Raw genomic sequence first — 19,235 nt, 5'->3', positions numbered from 1 at the left:
CCTTCTGATGCTGTCAGCTCCCGCTGCTTTCTGTGCACAGCTGAGGAACAAGGAACTGTGTGGTGAAGGGCATGGCCAGATGTTGCAGTGTCACACAGTCCTGGATCAACACTTGGGTAATGTCCCAAGGGGACTGGGACTCAGACGGGGGTGGCATAGGTCACCTAGAGCCTCTTTGCAAAAGTTGTGGGATAACTAATTGCATTGAGTCACACACTGCTAATGCAGGCTGGCAAAAGTAGCTCTAAATCGCTACGATCCTTGAATGTTTTGCTTGCAGTTAACACTTAAGGTGTTTAAAGGCTCACAGCAGCGACGGGCTGTGCAAGAACTGCTCACCCCACGCAGCAGGTGCCCAATATCTCTCATTTGTGTTGGACACGGTTGACTTGCAAAGTACTAACTGCTTAAAGGCATCCTGCCAGCCCCAGCCCCACGAGCCTGTCTCTATTCCTGCCCTTCTAGCCTGGAGAACCATTTCATTCAAAACAGTTAGCAGAGGACATCAAACAGTGGTGGCAGCCCGGGAAGCGCGAGGTTGTGGGTTAAGAAGAGATTGTGGGGATTTGTGTGGCAGGAATGGCAAAGGCGCTGATGTGCTCCCCTGTGCTGGGTGCCCCGGCGGGCACAGGGACTGGCCTGCAGCACACGGAGCACAGGAGCTGCGTGAGAAACCCCTCTGCAGCTCCTTCGCATTGAAATACCAACGGCTTTAAGCACAGCTATGATTCATAAGCATGGGAAATGAAGCACTTTGTTTTCCTGCAAATCTCTTCATTCGCACAACTCCGGGATGCTACAGAGTGAGGCGGGATCCAAAACAGGAGGATGGGACAGGAGGAGGTGCAGGTGCGGCTGTACCAGCTACGACAGCTCAGTCACGTCGCCAGAAACTGCGTCCCGCATCACCCTGATGGGAATCGAGAGGTGACATGCTCAGGGTCTGGAGACACAGAAGAAGAGCAAGTCAACCTACTACTGATTTCTGTGCGAAACAGGGATTTTAATGTTTTGGTTGGGTTTTGTTTCACTAATGCAGGTGTTTGTATATTTTGGCATTTACAGCCTGGAAAGCAAGGGATGCGCAAGGGACGCTGCTCCCTTTGACTCCGCAATAAACCAGCTGTGGCTCTGACGCCACTTCCAAAACCTGAAAAAACTCCACTCTTGAGCCACACACAGCAACAAAAGGCCACAACACGCTTCAAAGGCACTTCCCAGCCCACTGGGAACAGCCCGTTTCAAACAGAAAGACTTTACAAGACCTCCAAATGCGCAGCAATGGTACAATAAAAATGTTCTAAAGCCACTACGGCTTTTTATGCCGCAGCTTCACGGTGACTTTTATGTGGCAGCTTCGTGGTAATGTTTTTTTGCGGCTGCTGCCAACAAGCTTTTCTGTGATATGGCACAGCTGGGCTCAGCCACTGCTGGGAAAGCAGCAGAGATGAAATAAAATATTTGCAGTGAGGCCGATCCGGGAAAGATGCTGCGCCCATATGTAGAGTTTAAGTGAGGTGAGAGCAGTTTTGAAGAACACCAAGTACTCCAGGAATAAGAGGAAAATGATCTAGTCGTGCTGGAGGGTGCTGTCGGAGCAGCTCAGCGCAAGAGGGAGCAGCACGGCTGGGCAGGACAAGCCCATGGGCATCAGCGCTTCCCTTGGCGTGGCCAGCGGCCTCAGCCACCACGGTGACGCAAACATACAGTAAATGGCGTTGCACCAGCCTGGTGAGTCTGACAGGGGCAGAAAGGCATTTCTCAGGCTGCAAAGGGGCGGTTTTACCTCCCTTGCACACCCCTTCTCTGCAGGATCAGTGCTGGGGTGCAGCCCCAGCCCCATCCTCAGTCCCCCCCGTTTGCTGCACGCAGCCCCTTCCCACTGAGTGGTGCAGGACTCAACACCCAGAAAGCCTCCATTAAGCAAAATGTTACTTTGGACCAAATCAAGCCAGAGAAAAGTATCTTCAAACGATAAAACTTGCTCTCCAGCTGTGAAACCAGGTGCCTGCTCAGTCTTCCCACTGCTTTCAACTGGGGAATTAAGCCTCTTTTTCTACATTAGAGCCATTTCCAGGAGAATTCCCTTCTGATATAAAATGCCAATAGCTGCATCCTTCTCAGGCAGGGTTTATAAAAGGCAGGAGCAGGCAATGGTGGAAGGGACAGCAGGCAGAGAGGCTCCATGCCCTGGAGACGCGGAATGAAAGAAGTGGAGCAACCGCTGCCCAAGGGGAACAGGTCCCCACTCAGGGTGAAGTGCCGTGTCCCTTACCTGCTTGACACAGCGTCCTCCAGCCAGTTTCTACATCAAAAAGCAAACAAAGGAACGAACACCACACAAGCATCTCCCCTGTGCTCCGCGGGGTCCATCGCTGCTGCCCAGACTTCATCCTGGTGACGCAGGAGTCCCTGCCAAGAAGTGACACATCTGCTACCTGCTCCTCAGCACAGGAGGCAACCCATGGAGGGCAAAATGCTTTATTTAAAATGGCTTTTGAGTCTTTTAACTAACACCTGTCATTTCTGGCAGTGCTTTTAGCTTCAAGTCTTTCAAGCACCTGGCATGAAGTCATTCCCACCTGCCCTGGCAGGGACCTCATGGCAGTGCACAGAACATGGGAGGTAAATGCTGTACAGTTCATCTTGCAGCCAGGGGTGGCTGATGGAGGGGAACGGAGCCTTTTCCCTGCGTGGTGACCCCCACACTTCTGCTCTGCCACCACACTGCTGGGACAGACTGGATGCTTCTGATCAAGAGAGGACCTGGAAAGACTTGAGGGAACACTGTATACAGCAGAAAGAGGGAAACAGATCCACACAGGGCTGAAAGAGCATCACTCCAGCTCAGAGTTTGGTGACACCGCCACAAGGAATAAAAAAAGGACTTTACCATCTCTTTTACACAGCAATGTGAAGACAGGCACTAGAAGTCAGCACTGAGCTATCACCAGTCAGAACAGAAGTTGCTCATCAGAGTAAGCAAGAAAATGTATTATGTAGAAGTATGGTTTATTATAGAAAAGCAGCTTTTTAAAGGAGAATTTGAATTAGCATCTGGTGCTTCAGAGAGGTGACCCCTACCAGCTGTCAGTGACTGTCACCATCCCCAGGTCCTCCCAGCTCTGCCCCCCTGTGTGCAGGATGGCAAATGCCACCAGAGAGTCCACAGTCCATCAACTTTACACAATGACATTTGCTGCTCTTTACAAGCTGCCAGACAATCTTTCATGCTTTGTCTTGTGTACTTATAAGAGGTTTTCAAAAGCTTCAGCAGACATCTTTGCTGCCAAGCAGATGCAGCAAGAGCTGAGGATGCGCTGCCCTCCATGCTGAGAAAACCCCTGGGACCGGCAACAGGAGCTTCGGCTGGGAATGGTGGCAGCCTGAATTTTTCCCCACAACTCTTCTGGCCCCAAAACACTTTGCTAAATCCTCTGATTCCCAGCTATGAGGAACTGGGCTGAGAAATACTGAATAGCTCCTAGGAGGGAACAGGGCAGCTAGGGAGGAGTAGGGATGACTGAGGACACCGAACCAGCCTGCAAACCAGCGCTGTGGTCAGCACGGTCATGCAGACCAGAACATGGAGGTGCTACACAAAATATAAGTAATGGCAAATAACGGCAAAGAAATTTTTGTTTCTAGTCTAGCACCAGGTTTTTGGCCCGTGGAAGGTGCTTCTCGCAGTTTGGCTGTACTCCCCAAGGCTTTTCTGGTGATGATTGGGAGGATTTCCAGGAGAATTCTGCTGCATTTTTTTCATTTGTTAATCTTCAGTGCTTTGCAATAAAGAGAATTCATTAACATTTGCCTGTCTCCCCCTACCACAGTCACTCCCAAAATACTGTCAAAAAGATGCTCATATTATAACTGGCATGGAGAAGAATGTGAAATATTAACCAGTCCAAATTCTCTTTTGTGCTGAAGAGGATCTCCCAAAAGGCAAGAACGAAGAGGGCAGTGATGACCTTGTAAATAGAAATGTAAATGGGGCTGTGCAGATGGGGTGGGGATAGCAACTGTCTTCACAAAGTCCTGGAAGATCTGGCAGGATGGCTTGATTTAGAAGTTTTAATGAGGCAGCTGTGCAAATGACACACTGGCCATACTATGTAGTGCAGAAGGCTGCCAGCAAAGTCACCAGCTCATTTGAATGAGCAGCACCCAGCTATGGGCACTGTTGAAACAGCTTTAGCACGGCTAAAACCTCTCCAAAAAACAGCTAAAACTAAGACAAGCTTATGACTTAGCTCAGGCCATCCCAGGCAGGACCCATCTCTTCCACCGCAGACAGCAGTGCCTGGCCAGGGACGCGTTCAACTGAGACAAATCCATGAGCAGCCATTTAATCACTGATGTCAGATATAAAACCACTCACTGCTAATCATGATTTGCTATACTTTTATAAAATACATGCTCATTAGCAATGGTTTCCAGCATCCTTATCTCTGTCCTCTGCATGTTTTGGTACTCCAAGAACAACTCTTGATGCAGCAGTAGAAAAGAGGTGAGGAAAACTTCTCCTCACAGGTCCTGGATACTTATTTTTTTTCCAGACACTGAGGGGTAAATGGATTTGGCAAAGCAGACTTGCAAAGCCCAAATATATTGTAAATCAATATATTTAAGTTCTTGCTTTGGCATTAGATACTGCTCATAAAGGAGCACATTAAAAACTTGTTTTGCCTGCAAACAACCAAGAAGTGTAACCGCTGCTCTGGCTCCCTGTTGGCAGAAACTTTTACGCACAGATGTGCCATTTGGCCAAGCGCCAGTTTAATGTCTTAACACCGGGCACCTTGGCTTCTGCGTTACAAAAAGCACCCATATTCATGTGTTCGTGGTGTTTTCTGCATTTTATCTCAGACTGCAGTCACACAGCGGGCTGTGCCGGAGGGAGCTGCTCCCTGCTGTGCTGTCTTCCAGCCTCATTCAGACATCCAGCTGCTGTGCAGTAAGGATCTCCTTTAATTTACCAAAATCAGGGACTAAACAGGGTTCAGACCTGCCTCTTCCCAGCCTAGCCAGCAAGGTGAGCATGTTGGTACAACAGACAGCAAGGAAATACACACACAGCAGCCAGGATACACCAGCATGCTCACTTTCCGATGAAAATCCAGTCCCTGCATATGGGAAATAGCAACTAAGCCAAACCACTTCATTTAGCCTGATGGACACACAAGGCCATCTAGTTCCAGGTACAGAAAGACCCATGGACAGTGACACTGTTTGGTCCAGAAACACCAGATGTGGTAGCTAAAAACCCAGGACAGCATCTCAGTCCCATTTCAGCACCGCTCCTCAAGCTGTCCATGCAATTTATCCATGCACAGGGGAAAAGCTGATAGCAACACACAAATCCTCTGGGGTTGGTAGAGAGCTCAGCAAGGGATGAACATCATCCACGAGCAGAGTCACTATAAACCCGGCATCTGAGTAAGAGATCCTGGATGAGGGAAAACAAGCTGGTGATTTCAGCCCCCGCAGTCTCACTTTTCACACAAAGCAGGCAAGAGCAAAGCCATACCAGCTCGGAAAGGACAACTGAAGTTTCATATTGCAAATAAACAGGAAGAGAGCTCCAAAAGCTCAGTGAAGTCTCCAAATGCGTTGGACGAGTTTGGGTGGCTCTTCCACTGGCAGGGACAGATAGCAGGAAGAGTGAGAAAAGCAGTTGGGGACCAGTTGGGAATTTGGATATCACATTTGCATGTGTCCAATACTATGAGTGCTGGAACAGAGGGATTTAAATGCAGCTTTCCTAGGAACAAGAGGTGACCATGGGGACTGCCAGGTCCTGCTCGGTGGGTCACAACCACCGCACTGATGATCTTTCTCAGGAGCTGCTGCCATTTGTGTCATTCCCAGCTGTCCGCGTGGCTTCGGGAGAACCTGGGCTCAGCAGGATGCTGCAAGTGCTTGGTCTGCTTTGTCAGGACAGCTTCTCATAAGCTAATTTGAATTTCTGTGTGAGCACGATAACATTTGCATTGGAGACAAGACGTACGCTATATCATGACTACTTCTGGGTATTAAAGGGAGTTGTGCATGGAGATGAGTAAACTGAGTCAGGCGAATGGGAATCACATCTTATCCTGAGCTTGCACAGGTCTCTAGACCTGACCCAACCCAAAAATGCAGACACATTCATGAGATTCTTTTATCAGTTTTGGCTGAGTTTGTACATGTCCTTCCCTACACAGAGGGAGCAGCACTTTGGTACATATTTTAAAATGGGACACATAGACAAACATACGTCCAGCTTGGAGCAGAAGGGAGCCTATGGCTGCTGGTAAACCTGGTCCTAAAACTGCTCCAGCAAAAGTGGAACATGTTGAAGGGGCTCTGCACAGACCAAGGGAGGCAGCAGACAGTTGGTAGCGTGCACAGCTGGAGGGGTGCACATCTGTCAGGATGCAATGAGGTTTGAATGATTAACCAAACACAATCAAATTAGCTTAGCACTGGCATAAATCCTCATACTAAAGGGGGAAAGGAGTCTTTTTTGCCCTGCATTTAGTAGAATAATAGTGGTTATTACCTTTGCAGTAACTTCAGCAGGCCCCTCTGCAGAATTTGTGCCCTGTAGCAGTGGATGTTGCCTGAATGATTAAACAGGCCTGTTTTGTATCTCAGAGGGCTCCTACCTTCATCCAACATTGACTGTGCAGTTCCTAGTCCTGTTAAAAACCACGCGGGCTGGAACTCCCGTCCGTAGCTCTAATAGCATCTGACAAAAGTGAAAAGCCCTGAAACTCAGTGCACCGGGAGATAAATGAGCTCGATGATCTCTGTTTTATTGATGAGGAAAGAAGAGGAACAGAAGCAGCAAAACGACAACCACAAACAACCCTCTGAGCCAGGTTTGTGAACCTGACACTGTCCACGCTGCTCTTGAACGCCTCTCCAGACACCTCCTCTAATGACTCCAGCAGGACACAGACGTATGGGTGTCCAGCTTCCCCTCATGGCAGCCTCCTGGGCACTGAGATTTCCTGATAAACAAACCCACTGGTATAATGTTTTTCAAAAGGTTTAAATGTCAAAAAAAGGAACTACCAGGTTGGGACCAACAGGTCTAGGAAAATGCTGGGTTGGGCAGAAACCTTCCCCCATCCCATTCCCCTTCATTCCCATGGTCATGGGTCAATACCAACCCAACAGGAACCTCAGTGATAGAGGGACAGGAGGGTGACAGTTCCAGTGTAGGTGCCTGGAGATCTGTGCACACCTACCAGGCACTGGAGATGGAAGCAGCACAGCCGGACTGGGTCTGGCAGAGACACCCCCCTCCCACCCCAGTCAGCATCGTTCCTTCACACAGGGCTTGTACCAACGAGCCCATTGAGCTGCACACAGACAGGAGCAAAGGGATTTGGGGACAGCAGCAGGTTGTCCCTGCTCTGTGTGTGGAGAGGAGGCTGCTGTGTGAATGACCTTGCTGCCAGTGGATCACCCACAAATAAAGTGTTTTGCCAATGGCTTTGCCTTTGGTGTTCACCAAGGGACCGCTGCCACTCACCGGAGTCATGCAGATGATGGGCAGCTCCATCTAACTTGGAAAGCAGCGTGAGAAGAAGCTTTAAGACCACACTTTTCCAAATGGGCCAGCCACAAAACGCAGATTTAGAAAAAACCTTTAATGCAGAACACTCATCCGTTTGGGAGTGTTTGGGTTGAGATTTCAGAGCTCAGGCAGCCCTTTTTAGAGCTGTTAACATACAATCTATTTTCAGTGCAAAAATCCACCCTCTACATGAGGATTCACGCCTGACCCAAGTCCTCAGCACCCTTGAAAGCCCATACCACAGAGGGACCGTGCTGTGCACACCAGGGACAGCCACTGCTCGTGCTCGCCAATCTTTCCCAGTGCTACCACAGTCACCCTGCGCAGCTTGAGCAAAACTGGGTTCATGTTGCAGGAACACAAGACATTAGACACAAGATGCATCTCAAAGCACCCAGATAGCAGAGTGTAAAAGGCTAAGGAGATGAAGAAATTAAACGAGTACCCAGGGGAAGGACTTAGAGGAGAAAATAGATCTCAGTTACAGTGATGCAGGATGGATGATCTGGGTCCAGCCGTCTCCCAGGAGCCCCATGCTGGGAAGCATCTCCTCATTGCAATGGTTGCCCAAATGCAAACTGGTGGAACAAGCAACAGACCTGGCGGGCATCTCTCCCATCCCTGTGTCCATTGGGAGACACCCGGGAGAGGTGAGTGCTCCTTGCTTCCCACCGGCACAAATCAGGAGCAATTCCCTGCAGTCCACCGAGCGGGGAACTGGGAGGACCAGCAATCCTACTGGTGCAGGCAACCAGCGCGATATGCAGCTGCTAATGAAATAATCTTGAGTTAGCTTTGGCATTTCTCAGCACCAGCCCCTTCCTCACAGGCATTTTTTTCGAGGCGCCTGGTTGATCTCACTCCATCTTTACCCTCCTTGAGTATCACTGGGGAAAGGCAACCAGCCGAACCCCAAACAACCTGGGTAACATTTTGTTACCGCCAGTCTGAAATATCTCAGATGCTGTGGTGTGTGATACCACCACACAGATTTGTCTGTTGATACGCCGTCCAACCCAAATAAACTTTGGCTTCACTTTGGAATTGATCTCTGAACCGAGGAGCTCTGCCATTTCCCTGGGCAACCCACCCTCCTGCAGGAATTTAACCCTCCCTGGCCCAACCGCTCTCACAATGGTTTTGCTCAGGCAATATTAGCCATCAGTGCTCGTCAGTGCGATGTGAGGAGGGGCGGGATGGCTTTTTGTATCACCGGTCCTGGGACGAAAACACCCTTGAGATTGTGCATCCCCAGCTGGCTCTTGGCCAGGCGGGGGGAGCTGCCTAAACAAGCCCTGGCTATCAAAATGCTGCTGCTTTAAAAAGGCTCTTCGCTGGCTGCAGTCAAAACCACGCTATGCCTCACGTCACCGAGGAACAGAAATAGCAGGCATGAGTGAAGGGAGGAGAATGAGAGTATCAAGAGCGCACAGATTTCAAACATACTTGGCGAGGTAGCGCGGTCCCTTCCTGCCGCTGCCCTTCCAGATGCGACGGAGCACGGGGATCTCTCGCTGGCTGCCCAGGAAGGAGGATTCTCTTTTTTTCCTTTTTCTCTCTCTCTTTTTTTTTTTTTTCTTTTTTAAGCTTCAGCTTTAATGCTACAAGATTTGTTTTTGTTTTATTTCTTGTAGGAAACTTCATCTGCTGGATTTAAAGCAAGGTTTGAGCAGGAGGAATTCATTTATGTTTGTAGCTACCGGAATGTGCATGGTACTCCTGTGTGATGATAATGTAGAGGAAAAGGCAGGATTGGCTGGGAAAATTGCTTAGACCGTAAGATGCTTGAATAGCTGCTTGGAATAACAAGCTCTGTATTGTGTGTGTGCATGTGAGTGTGTGGATTTACGTACAAGTGCAGCAATGACAGTAACTTTAAAACAATGAGAGGTTTCCCCAGTTTGCTTAATTTTCCTCCTGTAGGAATGAGGACTTGTCTCGCTCTGGGCTCTGTCTGGAGACAGGTGAAGTGTCCGGATTGCATTTAGTGCTGTAGGAATTTTATGAATGAAGCAAACGGCAGGTTCAGTGGCAGAGGAGCAGAGCGGGAGATGCGCGGCGCTGAGCTCTCTCTGCAGGAGCTGTCACGGCAGGGAACCGCACAGACGTGCGCAGGCACGGCGCGGATCTGCTACAGGTGCCTGGAGCTCAAAGTGAAGCAGCTGCAGGAACACAGGACCTGGGCCATGGAAACACACTCCTGAAAATTAGCTATTACAAATACAACTGAGCTCGATAGCTGTGTGCATGACCAGCTCTGGGCTTGGCTGGAGCACCCCATGCAGAGCCATTTGTTTCTGACCAAGTGTGCTGGAGATTGTGTGGCAGAGGAGCAGGCAGAGCTCGCCGAGCGTCTGCATCTCCTTCATGCGTGATGCTGTAGCTGCCAGCACAGCTCATCCGTGGATATCGATGAAGTGGACAACGAGAGAACAAGTTGGTGAATGGACAGGCTGGCAACACATATCCAAAGCCATGCAGGAGGAGACCGCACAGCATGGCCGGGGAGGGAGGGGGTAGATTTGGGTTTGAAAGGTCCAAAAAAGCTAAGATGCTGGTGAAGCTGCTGGAGAGCAGCCCAGAAGAATGACGTCCCAAAGGAGCACTGAGTACTGCAGGACCATGCTTCGTCTCTCCCTCTCAGATGTACCAGAAAGAACTCGTGTGGGAGATGAGCTCTGTGTATTGTGTTTTTCTCTCTCTTTTCTTTTTCTTTTTCACCCCTATTTCAATTGTTAAACAAGGAGAAGTCTCCCTCTGTCCTATATTGATCTCTTTTATGCAGAGTTTTTGCATGACATCTCCATAGCACCCATGACCCACAACAGGTGATAACAGGAAGAGAAGAAGATGAGGGCAAGCCCTGAAGAGGATGAACACTGTCCATCCTCTAGTGCTTCAGGAGTCACTGTTGGGGTCTGTGACACAAGGGCAGCAGAGGAGGGTCTGGTGCTGCGATCCGGCTGCCAAGGAGCAAGTGGGAGGAAAGAGGGAAAGGAGTCAGAGCTGGTGTGGAGGCAAAGGGACACCAAGCTCACTGGGAAAAGCTGCAAAACTTAAAAAATTCCCAGGACAAAACCAACCCAACCTGCCCAGTGGAATGAGGCGGAGGGAGGTCTTTGGCTGCTGAGCCCTGCAAGGACAAGGGGGTCCAGAACCCCTTCTCACAGGATTTTCCAAACAAAAGGACAATCTGAGCTCCATAAAACACATAGTACAAACATACTTCTGTGCGCAGTGACCTTTAGGTTGGCACAGGCTTCTAGTATGTCTTAAAATTTGGGCATTTTAGCTACTTCTTCAGTGTTTCCCACAGGTACGTGTGATCACCCTTTGCCTACATGCAGAGTCAGTATAAATTCAAAGCAACACAGCCACTATTTATATAGTGTTGGGCTCGAGCTTACCACAAGCTCCTGCGTACAAAGAGCGATTGCTTGTCTAACACACTACAGAACAATCTCACACCTCGCTGAATAAGGCTGTTTAGACAGGTTCACCGACAGGTCTGTCTGAAATACCTCCATGTGTGGACACATGAAAAGCTGTGGGATCACACTTGACAGAGAGCATGAAAAGAAACAGCATTTACAGACATATGAAACCCACAGTGCAACCTACAGCTTGCTCTATAGATAGAAAATGTGTTTTCTTTCTCCATCGCTCAACTACAATTTGAAACTGCAGGTCAGGACACAGCAGGAGCTTCTCATTCAAGGAAACGTTGCTCTGTGGAAGCACTGCAGAAATGCTGGGCAGGACTTTGAGTGTATCACTTACACAAAACAGGCAACAATTTGGCTGCAAGTGGTAAATCCAAAGGTTGGTTTCCCTCTTTTGGGGTCTTTTACTTCTTCAGAGCTAAGAGCTTAGCAAAGAGGTATAAGCAATCATGCTGACACATCTGTAAGCTGCCGTTACGGGTTTAGGAAGGACGCTTTTTTCCTCAACCCCAAACTAACTTTAAGGATTGCAGCAAGTGGTTCCAATGATCAGCTCAGTCTCTCTTGTCTCTTTTCCATGGACACACTAAAACATGTCACTCCTCAAAGCTGTGCTCTTGTAACAATAGAATGAACCTTACACATGAGTGGCCTCAGTGCGGAAGACCTTTGGTACATGTAAACAGATGCGTACTCAGGGACAGGTACCTTCTAAATGATAATTCATGTTGATCTGGCAGATTTCTAATATGTTGGTTTCTGATGTCTTTCCTCTAGTGGAGAATGCAGATCATCCTTGGATGAGACCCTGCTACAAAATGGTTCACTGTCTCCCCATGGTTGCATTTCTCGAAGCAGAAGGAACAGATCTTCGGAGCCCTGTGGCATGAGCAAAGCCTCTGGCATTCAAAGGCCAGGAGGATGTCCCTCACCGATGAGCTGGAGAGCCACTTTTCCGCGACCCCCTACATGGTGACAGACACAAGCGAGGGCAGCCTCTTCAGAATCGGTCCCAATGCCTCCACCAATGCCACCGGGGATGGTGTCCCAGCCGCCAGTTCCATGGAGGACATGATCGCCATCTGCACCATCGGGACGATCCTTTCCCTCATGTGTGTGATCGGGGTGACAGGCAATGTCTACACCTTGCTGGTGATGTGCCATTACTTGCGATCATCTGCCTCCATGTACATTTACATCATCAACCTGGCGCTGGCGGACCTGCTGTACCTTCTCACCATCCCCTTCATCGTTGGGACCTACTTCATTCAGAAATGGTACTTTGGGGACATTGGCTGTCGCATTCTGTTCAGTCTGGACTTCCTCACTATGCACGCCAGCATCTTCACCCTCACGGTCATGAGCACAGAACGTTACTTTGCTGTGCTGAAGCCCCTGGACACAGTGAAGAGGTCCAAGAGTTACCGAAAGGCCATCGCTGTTGTCATCTGGCTGGTATCACTGCTGCTCACCCTCCCAATGCTCATCATGATCCAGCTGGTGCAAAGGGACAACAAAAGCATCTGCCTGCCCACTTGGAGCAAGACATCCTACAAAGTCTATCTCACCATCCTTTTTGGTACCAGCATCGTGGGCCCAGGGGTAATCATTGGCTACCTTTACATCCGATTAGCTAAGATTTACTGGGTGTCGCAAACAGCATCTTTCAAGCAGACCAAGCGGCTGCCAAATCAAAAGGTGCTCTATTTAATCTTCACAATAGTGCTGGTGTTCTGGGCTTGCTTCTTGCCTTTCTGGATATGGCAGCTCCTCTTCCAGTATTATGAATCCTTACCTTTATCTCCCAAGGTGATGAAGAACATTAATTATCTGACAACCTGTCTGACCTACAGCAACAGCTGTATCAACCCTTTTCTCTACACCCTGCTCACCAAAAACTACCGGGAGTACCTGAAGAACAGACAGCGGTCCCTTAGCAGCAACAGCGGGTACTTCCAACGGAGGAATCGTTTTCAGAGGATTTCGGGGAGATCCCTGTCCACGAGCAGTCAGCACTGCACAGAGACATATGTTCTTGCTCATGCTCCTTTGGGAAACAGCAGTGCCTGAAGGTAAAATATATCTCCCAGAACAATCAATATTGACTTCAATGTTGCTTTGATTTAAAGTGTACATTGTAAAGGCAAAGCCTTAGCAGATCCGTCATGTGCACACATTTAGTCCGGAGGCCGTGCCGTATGTCTGTTCTCATTTTCTTCAGTGCCACCGATTTGATGCTAGCAACATTCAGCTGAACATCTATCTAAATAGCCTCTCGCTTTTTATCTTTGTATTTTATAGTGTACGTCTCCTCAAGTAGCCATCAATAATGAAAGCCTATAACAGGGCCATGTTTTTTAATAGTATCAGCTGTCTCACAGAGTTTAAAATTATGTTATCCTGTGAATGGCTGTAGTTTGCTCTTTCTTTAGCAGTAATGCTAAATTTGTAATTGTACGAGGACTAAAAACAAAGAAATAAAGACAAAGCAGCTGCTGTTTGTGACATGTAATTTGGTTTGAATTTGGGGTAGGACTGCACAATGTGCATGAGGCATATCTAGGCGTGTTTGTCCTGGTTTTGATCATATTCACATTTATTCTATGCTAGTGTATGCACTGGGCTTGATGCTCCATTCACAGAGATGTCTGTAGTGGAGTTACACCATGGTTCACGCCAGCCAGCCAGGATTCCCATGAGAGTGCCACAGGGAACACTCAGCATCCCCTAATGTGGTGACCCCAAACACATGAGCACCCGTGTTGGGGAGCATCACCTATCCTGGACACAGGTATCTGCCCTCGTCCAAGGAGGAATTGGGAACCTCTGCTGTTGTTATTCTCGGGGCATCCATCAACAAACTGCAACATCCAGACTGAGGGACCAGACCTACATTACCAAGGCCAGGAGGAAAGGACAGAGGGAGAGGAGGGAGGGTGAGGAGATGTGATTTGCAATGGGCAAAGCTATGCTATCTGACCTAATGTTCTCAATTATAAAAGCACTGGTTCCCTTCTAGAGAGTTTACTTCTTCCCTTCACAGGAGATTATTTTGCTTTACTGCTACAAAAAGTGAACATAGCCCTGCCTACACCACAAACACATTGCCTGCCCTGGCTTTCACTGAATCATTGGTATAAATATATCTTTCATGATGTCTGGCGCTTGCCCGATGAGTCTAAAAGTACCTTCTCTGGGATGCTGCCAACACCTGTAAAGGAGTCCTCTGCTTGCATTAGCCCCATTACCTCATTAGCAAGGATACAACGATGCAATGCCAACACGACTCTAAGCAAGTTACAGAATTAGAAGCAAATTAACACTTAGGAATAAATTCTGGCCTCTAGTGTGATACTCCATTTGGCAGTGAACTCTGCTTGCTTATACAGAAACAGAATTTAGGATTTAAGCACTTATTCCCCTCCAAGGTATTTAAATGGCCATTGCTCATGAGGACAGTGAAAACTCTGCTTCCAGCCTCCCTGGGTTATACACTTGGAGAAGAAATTGCCTCTTTCATGCGTAAAGTTTGTTATGTATGGGGAAGATTGCACATGTCATGAAAGAATACTCTTGTGCATGCAGTTTTATGACCCTGCTTGCAGTGCAGTGTGTTGCCCAGCAAGTCCTACTTCAGGATAAGCCCCTTCTTGATTATAGAGGGGCAGAAACACCATTATATTTGGCTATTTCCTATACCAACAGTACTTGTTAGTTTTCAGACACTCCTCAGTCTGGAGACACACTAGCCAAAGCCCATTAGAGAGACTAAAGCGTCACTCACCCCTCCATAGGGACGAGGGAGTGCATGGATGGGAGGTGAAGAGACTTGCTGTATTCATTAACTCATTTTCCACTTTCACAGTCAGGTGTTCATCATAGGTCAGAATGCAAAATTTTGTCTCCTTTTTTTTTTCTTTGAAATTACAATTTTAACTTCTCCTTGCTCAGAAATAGCCAGACATGCTCAAGACAAGCACAGCACAAGCGCTTCCCACCGTTGTGAAGCAACGACACCGCGGGTTGAGCCTTTAGACAGCACAGTCCATCTTTGCTCGTATCAGACAGTCAAATGAGAGGGTGGTTTGGAAATCTCAACTCATCCAGGCTTTACACACCAGTGAGTGCAGAAGAGTTACCAAAAGACACAGCAGCAGATTTGTCCCCAGAATTAATCAGTCTAACCCCTTTATCCCCAGCGGGACTGCTCTGATTAACATCCCCAAGTCCACCACAACCAACGTGTCTCACGGAAAATATCTGCACAAAGCCTTTGTAGGTGCAACAGGCACCCGGAGAGCAGCACGAGCATCGTGCCGTGGAAGCGGGCCGTGCCGGAGGCCCTGCCGTGCCCTGGGGGCTGAGCTGGGCTCAACGCCGGGCACAGGGGTCCCTGCCCCCCCGAGGACACGCAGCCTCAGCCCTGGGCTGCACGGGCTTATTTCTTGTTTCTCGTTTGAAGCTTGTACTGTGTTCTCCACAGGGGCTTGCAAGTGTGTTTGTCAAATCAGCACAACAAAGGCGAGAGAAAAGAAGACACCCGCAAGTCAGGGAATGATTGCAGGGGATGTGTCCATCAATACCGGGTCATCTTTGAATGCTGAGATGTTCCATTAAAGCACTTCAATCTCCCCCCCAGGCTGAGATTTTTTTCTCTCCTTCAAACACTCACATCCATCACCACTCAGCACAAGGGAATATTATTCCTTGTCTACAGGTAAAAGCAAGGCTCTGAGCAGTTCACACACAGCATATGCCCCAGCTCTGCATCCCCAACTAACTTTACCAGCCACACTCAGATATCAAACATTAGACAGCTGTCACCCTGAAACCAAACAGCAACTCAACCACGAGAGCCTGCTGAATATAAATGGGGGTGTCCTGGCAGGCAGTGAGGTCTAAAGATAGAACTGCCTCCTCCAAAATATAGATTAATTGCTTGGTTAGCAGTAGCTATAAAATAATTATTGTGCCCTGTTTATTCCTTCTTGCAGAAATCTACCATCAGTCAAAGATGCAAGAGCTGATTTTTTCATAAACAAATTCTGAAATCAGTGTAAAAAGGATGCTCCAGGTGGCAAAGTCAAAACTCCGATGTTTTGCTCATTTAAGCCAGGCTGCGTTCAGCAGTGCCTCAAAACTCACAGAAAGTGCAGCTGTATATACACAGGGTGTCCAGAAAGGGCCAGGACAGAAATGCTGGTCCCTGTGGAGCTCCTACCAGCTGGGAAAGGCCGGTACCCACTCTGGTGGCTGAAACAGGCAGCAAAATACAGCTGGGGCCAGGCGATGTTTTCAGTTGGATAGTGTCTTTGCCAGAAAAGGATGACGTTTGTGTTTAGCCAAACTATTTGAAAATCCACCCAGAAATTCAAGAATCCTTCTGGAAAGGGTTTTTTTTTTCTTTCTTTCTTTTAATTTTTCGAAATACTGAATTGTCTCATTTCAGCCTTTAGGAGGCAAAACAACACAATTTCTCACTTCCAGATGAAATTTTATTCATCGGGTTTCTTACACTCAATTTTAAAAATCCTCTGCCCGTTTTGTTCAAACCGCAAGACTCTCACAAGAAGTTCAAGTTGCAAAGCAACTGCTGTGTGTCCCTGTCTAAAACCCAGCAGGATGGGCTGGGCACCCCCGGTGGGGAACGATGCAGCAAACACCCTCTGCCCAGGTCCCACGGGCACAAACCTTCCCTGATTTAAGATGATCGAAACCCTCAGTTATTATTGTCCCTTCTCCAGATCAAACTCCAGCTGCCTCCAGTGCAACACTAGAGAATTCATTGAAATAAACTAAAAGTATCAGACCTTCTCTCATATTTGGCCAGTTTTGCATCAAAGTGACACCCAGACATGCTGAATATCGTCCCATGCACACCCGGATCTGGCCCAGCTCTGCATGGGGATTCCTGCCATCTATTTATTGCATGAGCTATCATATTCTAGAAAAAAAAGTGACAATTCTAAGTGATTCTGATCACTTTGGCATGTCCAAGTTCAATATCTCAGCTGTAAGTGCTGCTTACACCCTGGTACACCTGACTTGCAGATAAGGATACTGATCCAGGCATATCAGAAATGTGGTGGAATCAAGGTAATCAAGGAGGCAATGTAATAGAAAACAAATTATGCTGCAAGAACAGGGAGACATATTTGAAAGTGGGCTGGAAAAGGAGAGGCAGAGGGAAAGCAGGCAATTTGTTGCTGATTCCTGGTGTTTCAGGGCAGTAAAACTGAAAGCTAACTGCAAAGGTTGCAGAAAAATATCTCACCTTGTTGAGTGAGTGTCAAGCAGCAGATAAATGCATTGCTGATATTAACAAAGAAACACCTATGAGGAAAATTAATCTTAGTTTTACACACCAAATAATGGACCTCGGAGCTATAACAAGTCACCAGCCAAATGTTGAGCAGCAATGCAAGAAGCAAACAGGCCAGTTGTGCAGAAAGGCAGCAAGAGCAAAACTGGTTCAACCCAGCCCAGCCATTTCTGATTTAAAATTGAGAGATTTTCCTCAGTTTCTCAGCTCTCATGTTACTGCAATACATCAGACTGTCACATGCAACGACCAAAGGTACTTCACATCACTTAGCATACGCTGTGAGTGGCGAAAACCCAAAAATGCTACAGGTCTGAATGCTACAGGACACAGCACATAAATCCAACATGGACCTGACTCCCGCGAGTCTCCCCAGGCAGCAATAAGGCCAAATCCCAGCAGTTCACCAAATGCAATTGGCACAGTAAACATTTTAAGAGAAAATTTAGCTTGCTTTTATTCTGCTTTCCCAGGAACAAACACCCCATCAATGTACTGGGAGATCAAGGAGTCTACCAGTCAAAAAAGTCAGAGTTTTATATGCAAATTGAAGGCTTGTTGCTAAATCCAGTCTTCCTAATGCTTATCACCTGGCAAGGCATCTGTCTGCCAGGAGAGCTCATGTTTTTGCTACAGGAGAAAGTGCAAATATCGTAAATCTAGTTTCAAAGAGCAAAACACTCAGGCATGCATAATTTTAACTGTCATTAAATCTAATTACATGTCAAGTAGCTGCTGTTACTAGTTTAAAGCTATCTAGGAAGAGGATAAAACAACAGAATAACATCAAATATATATAAAAAAAGAATCAGTGAAAGAACCTGACTCAATGATAGAGTGAAACATCCACCGACACAGGACCAGACAGGACAGGATTTATCACAGCAGCTCTGACTGTAACCACCTTCCTGGCTGATTCAGGCGTCCCACATTACACGCAGACATCCTGTAACTCCCATTACAGCTAATTCATTGGCACCAACTGCAGTTCCAGCCACAAAACATCCAAGACCTGTTTTTTCAGATGGGCCAAAGGCATCACAAATGGTGCACCCACCAATGGACAGATCCTCAAAATAAGTCAGTCCTCACGGAAAAGAAAGATAAATGCCAATAGTGAAGCATGAGCATCAGTAAGGAGGTTTTCTCCATTGCACAATGGCAGCAGGTAACTACATGCATTGGGAACCAGTGTAGCAACACTCCTTCCAAGGTTTTCTTTTGCAGGAAATCACAAATTATTACAACTACTGAATCTGCTGCACAAACCTGAGCGCACGTGGGCAACAATGGTGCGCTCCAGCTTTTCCTGTGTTTGTGTTTATTCAAAACACTAAGGGAAACACACCCATCCAGCCTCCTGCTGATTGCTTGTTTAGTTTATGATTTACTGCTCAAAGGAGAGTGTAACATAATTAATTCATTAACTGCAGGCATTCTACAAACAGAATTGTTGCATCCCAAATGTCTGTGCGAGCTGGTGAGTCACTAGTACTCTGTGACATCTTCAGAGGGAGATTTCTGCTCTGTGCCCAGAACAGGGACCGGAGGGATCTCGGTACCGAGGACAACCAGGCTGTGGCAGGATGACACAGTGTGACACAAGCCCCAGCAGCTCCCGGACCAGGTGCCCTCGACCAGGTGCCCTCACTGGACGACATCTCTGGTGGGTTGGAGCACTCCAGCAAGTCCACTTGGGAGATGCTGGACCTGACTTCAGCTGAGAAGCAACTCCACTGAAGTCAAGGGAGAAAAAAAGAATTCTGTGAATTTTATCTTTGCCTTGCGTTATTGCCAAAATATTTGGATAGTTTGGCAACACAGAGCGAAATGCGGAGAGGAGGAAAGCAGGAGCGGAGCAGTAGGCGGGTCCCACCTGGCATTGGCTGAAATGTGCAGG

The 19,235-nt window shown here is 47.8% G+C and overlaps 1 protein-coding gene across 1 annotated transcript; it reads left to right on the top strand.

The window, feature by feature from the left end:
* Nucleotides 1-8,801: 8,801 nt before the first annotated feature.
* UTS2R (urotensin 2 receptor) lies at nt 8,802-13,525 on the top strand. The gene is made up of 2 exons (XM_005503155.3): nt 8,802-9,233; nt 11,791-13,525. The coding sequence occupies exon 2, from the start codon at nt 11,935-11,937 to the stop codon at nt 13,081-13,083; it is 1,149 nt and encodes a 382-aa protein (XP_005503212.1). The 5' UTR covers nt 8,802-9,233; nt 11,791-11,934; the 3' UTR covers nt 13,084-13,525.
* The last annotated feature ends 5,710 nt before the right edge of the window (nt 13,526-19,235 follow it).

Source organism: Columba livia, chromosome 18, assembly GCF_036013475.1.
Source record: "Columba livia isolate bColLiv1 breed racing homer chromosome 18, bColLiv1.pat.W.v2, whole genome shotgun sequence".
Lineage (NCBI taxonomy): Eukaryota > Metazoa > Chordata > Aves > Columbiformes > Columbidae > Columba > Columba livia.
This window is presented reverse-complemented; position numbering and strand designations above follow the sequence as displayed.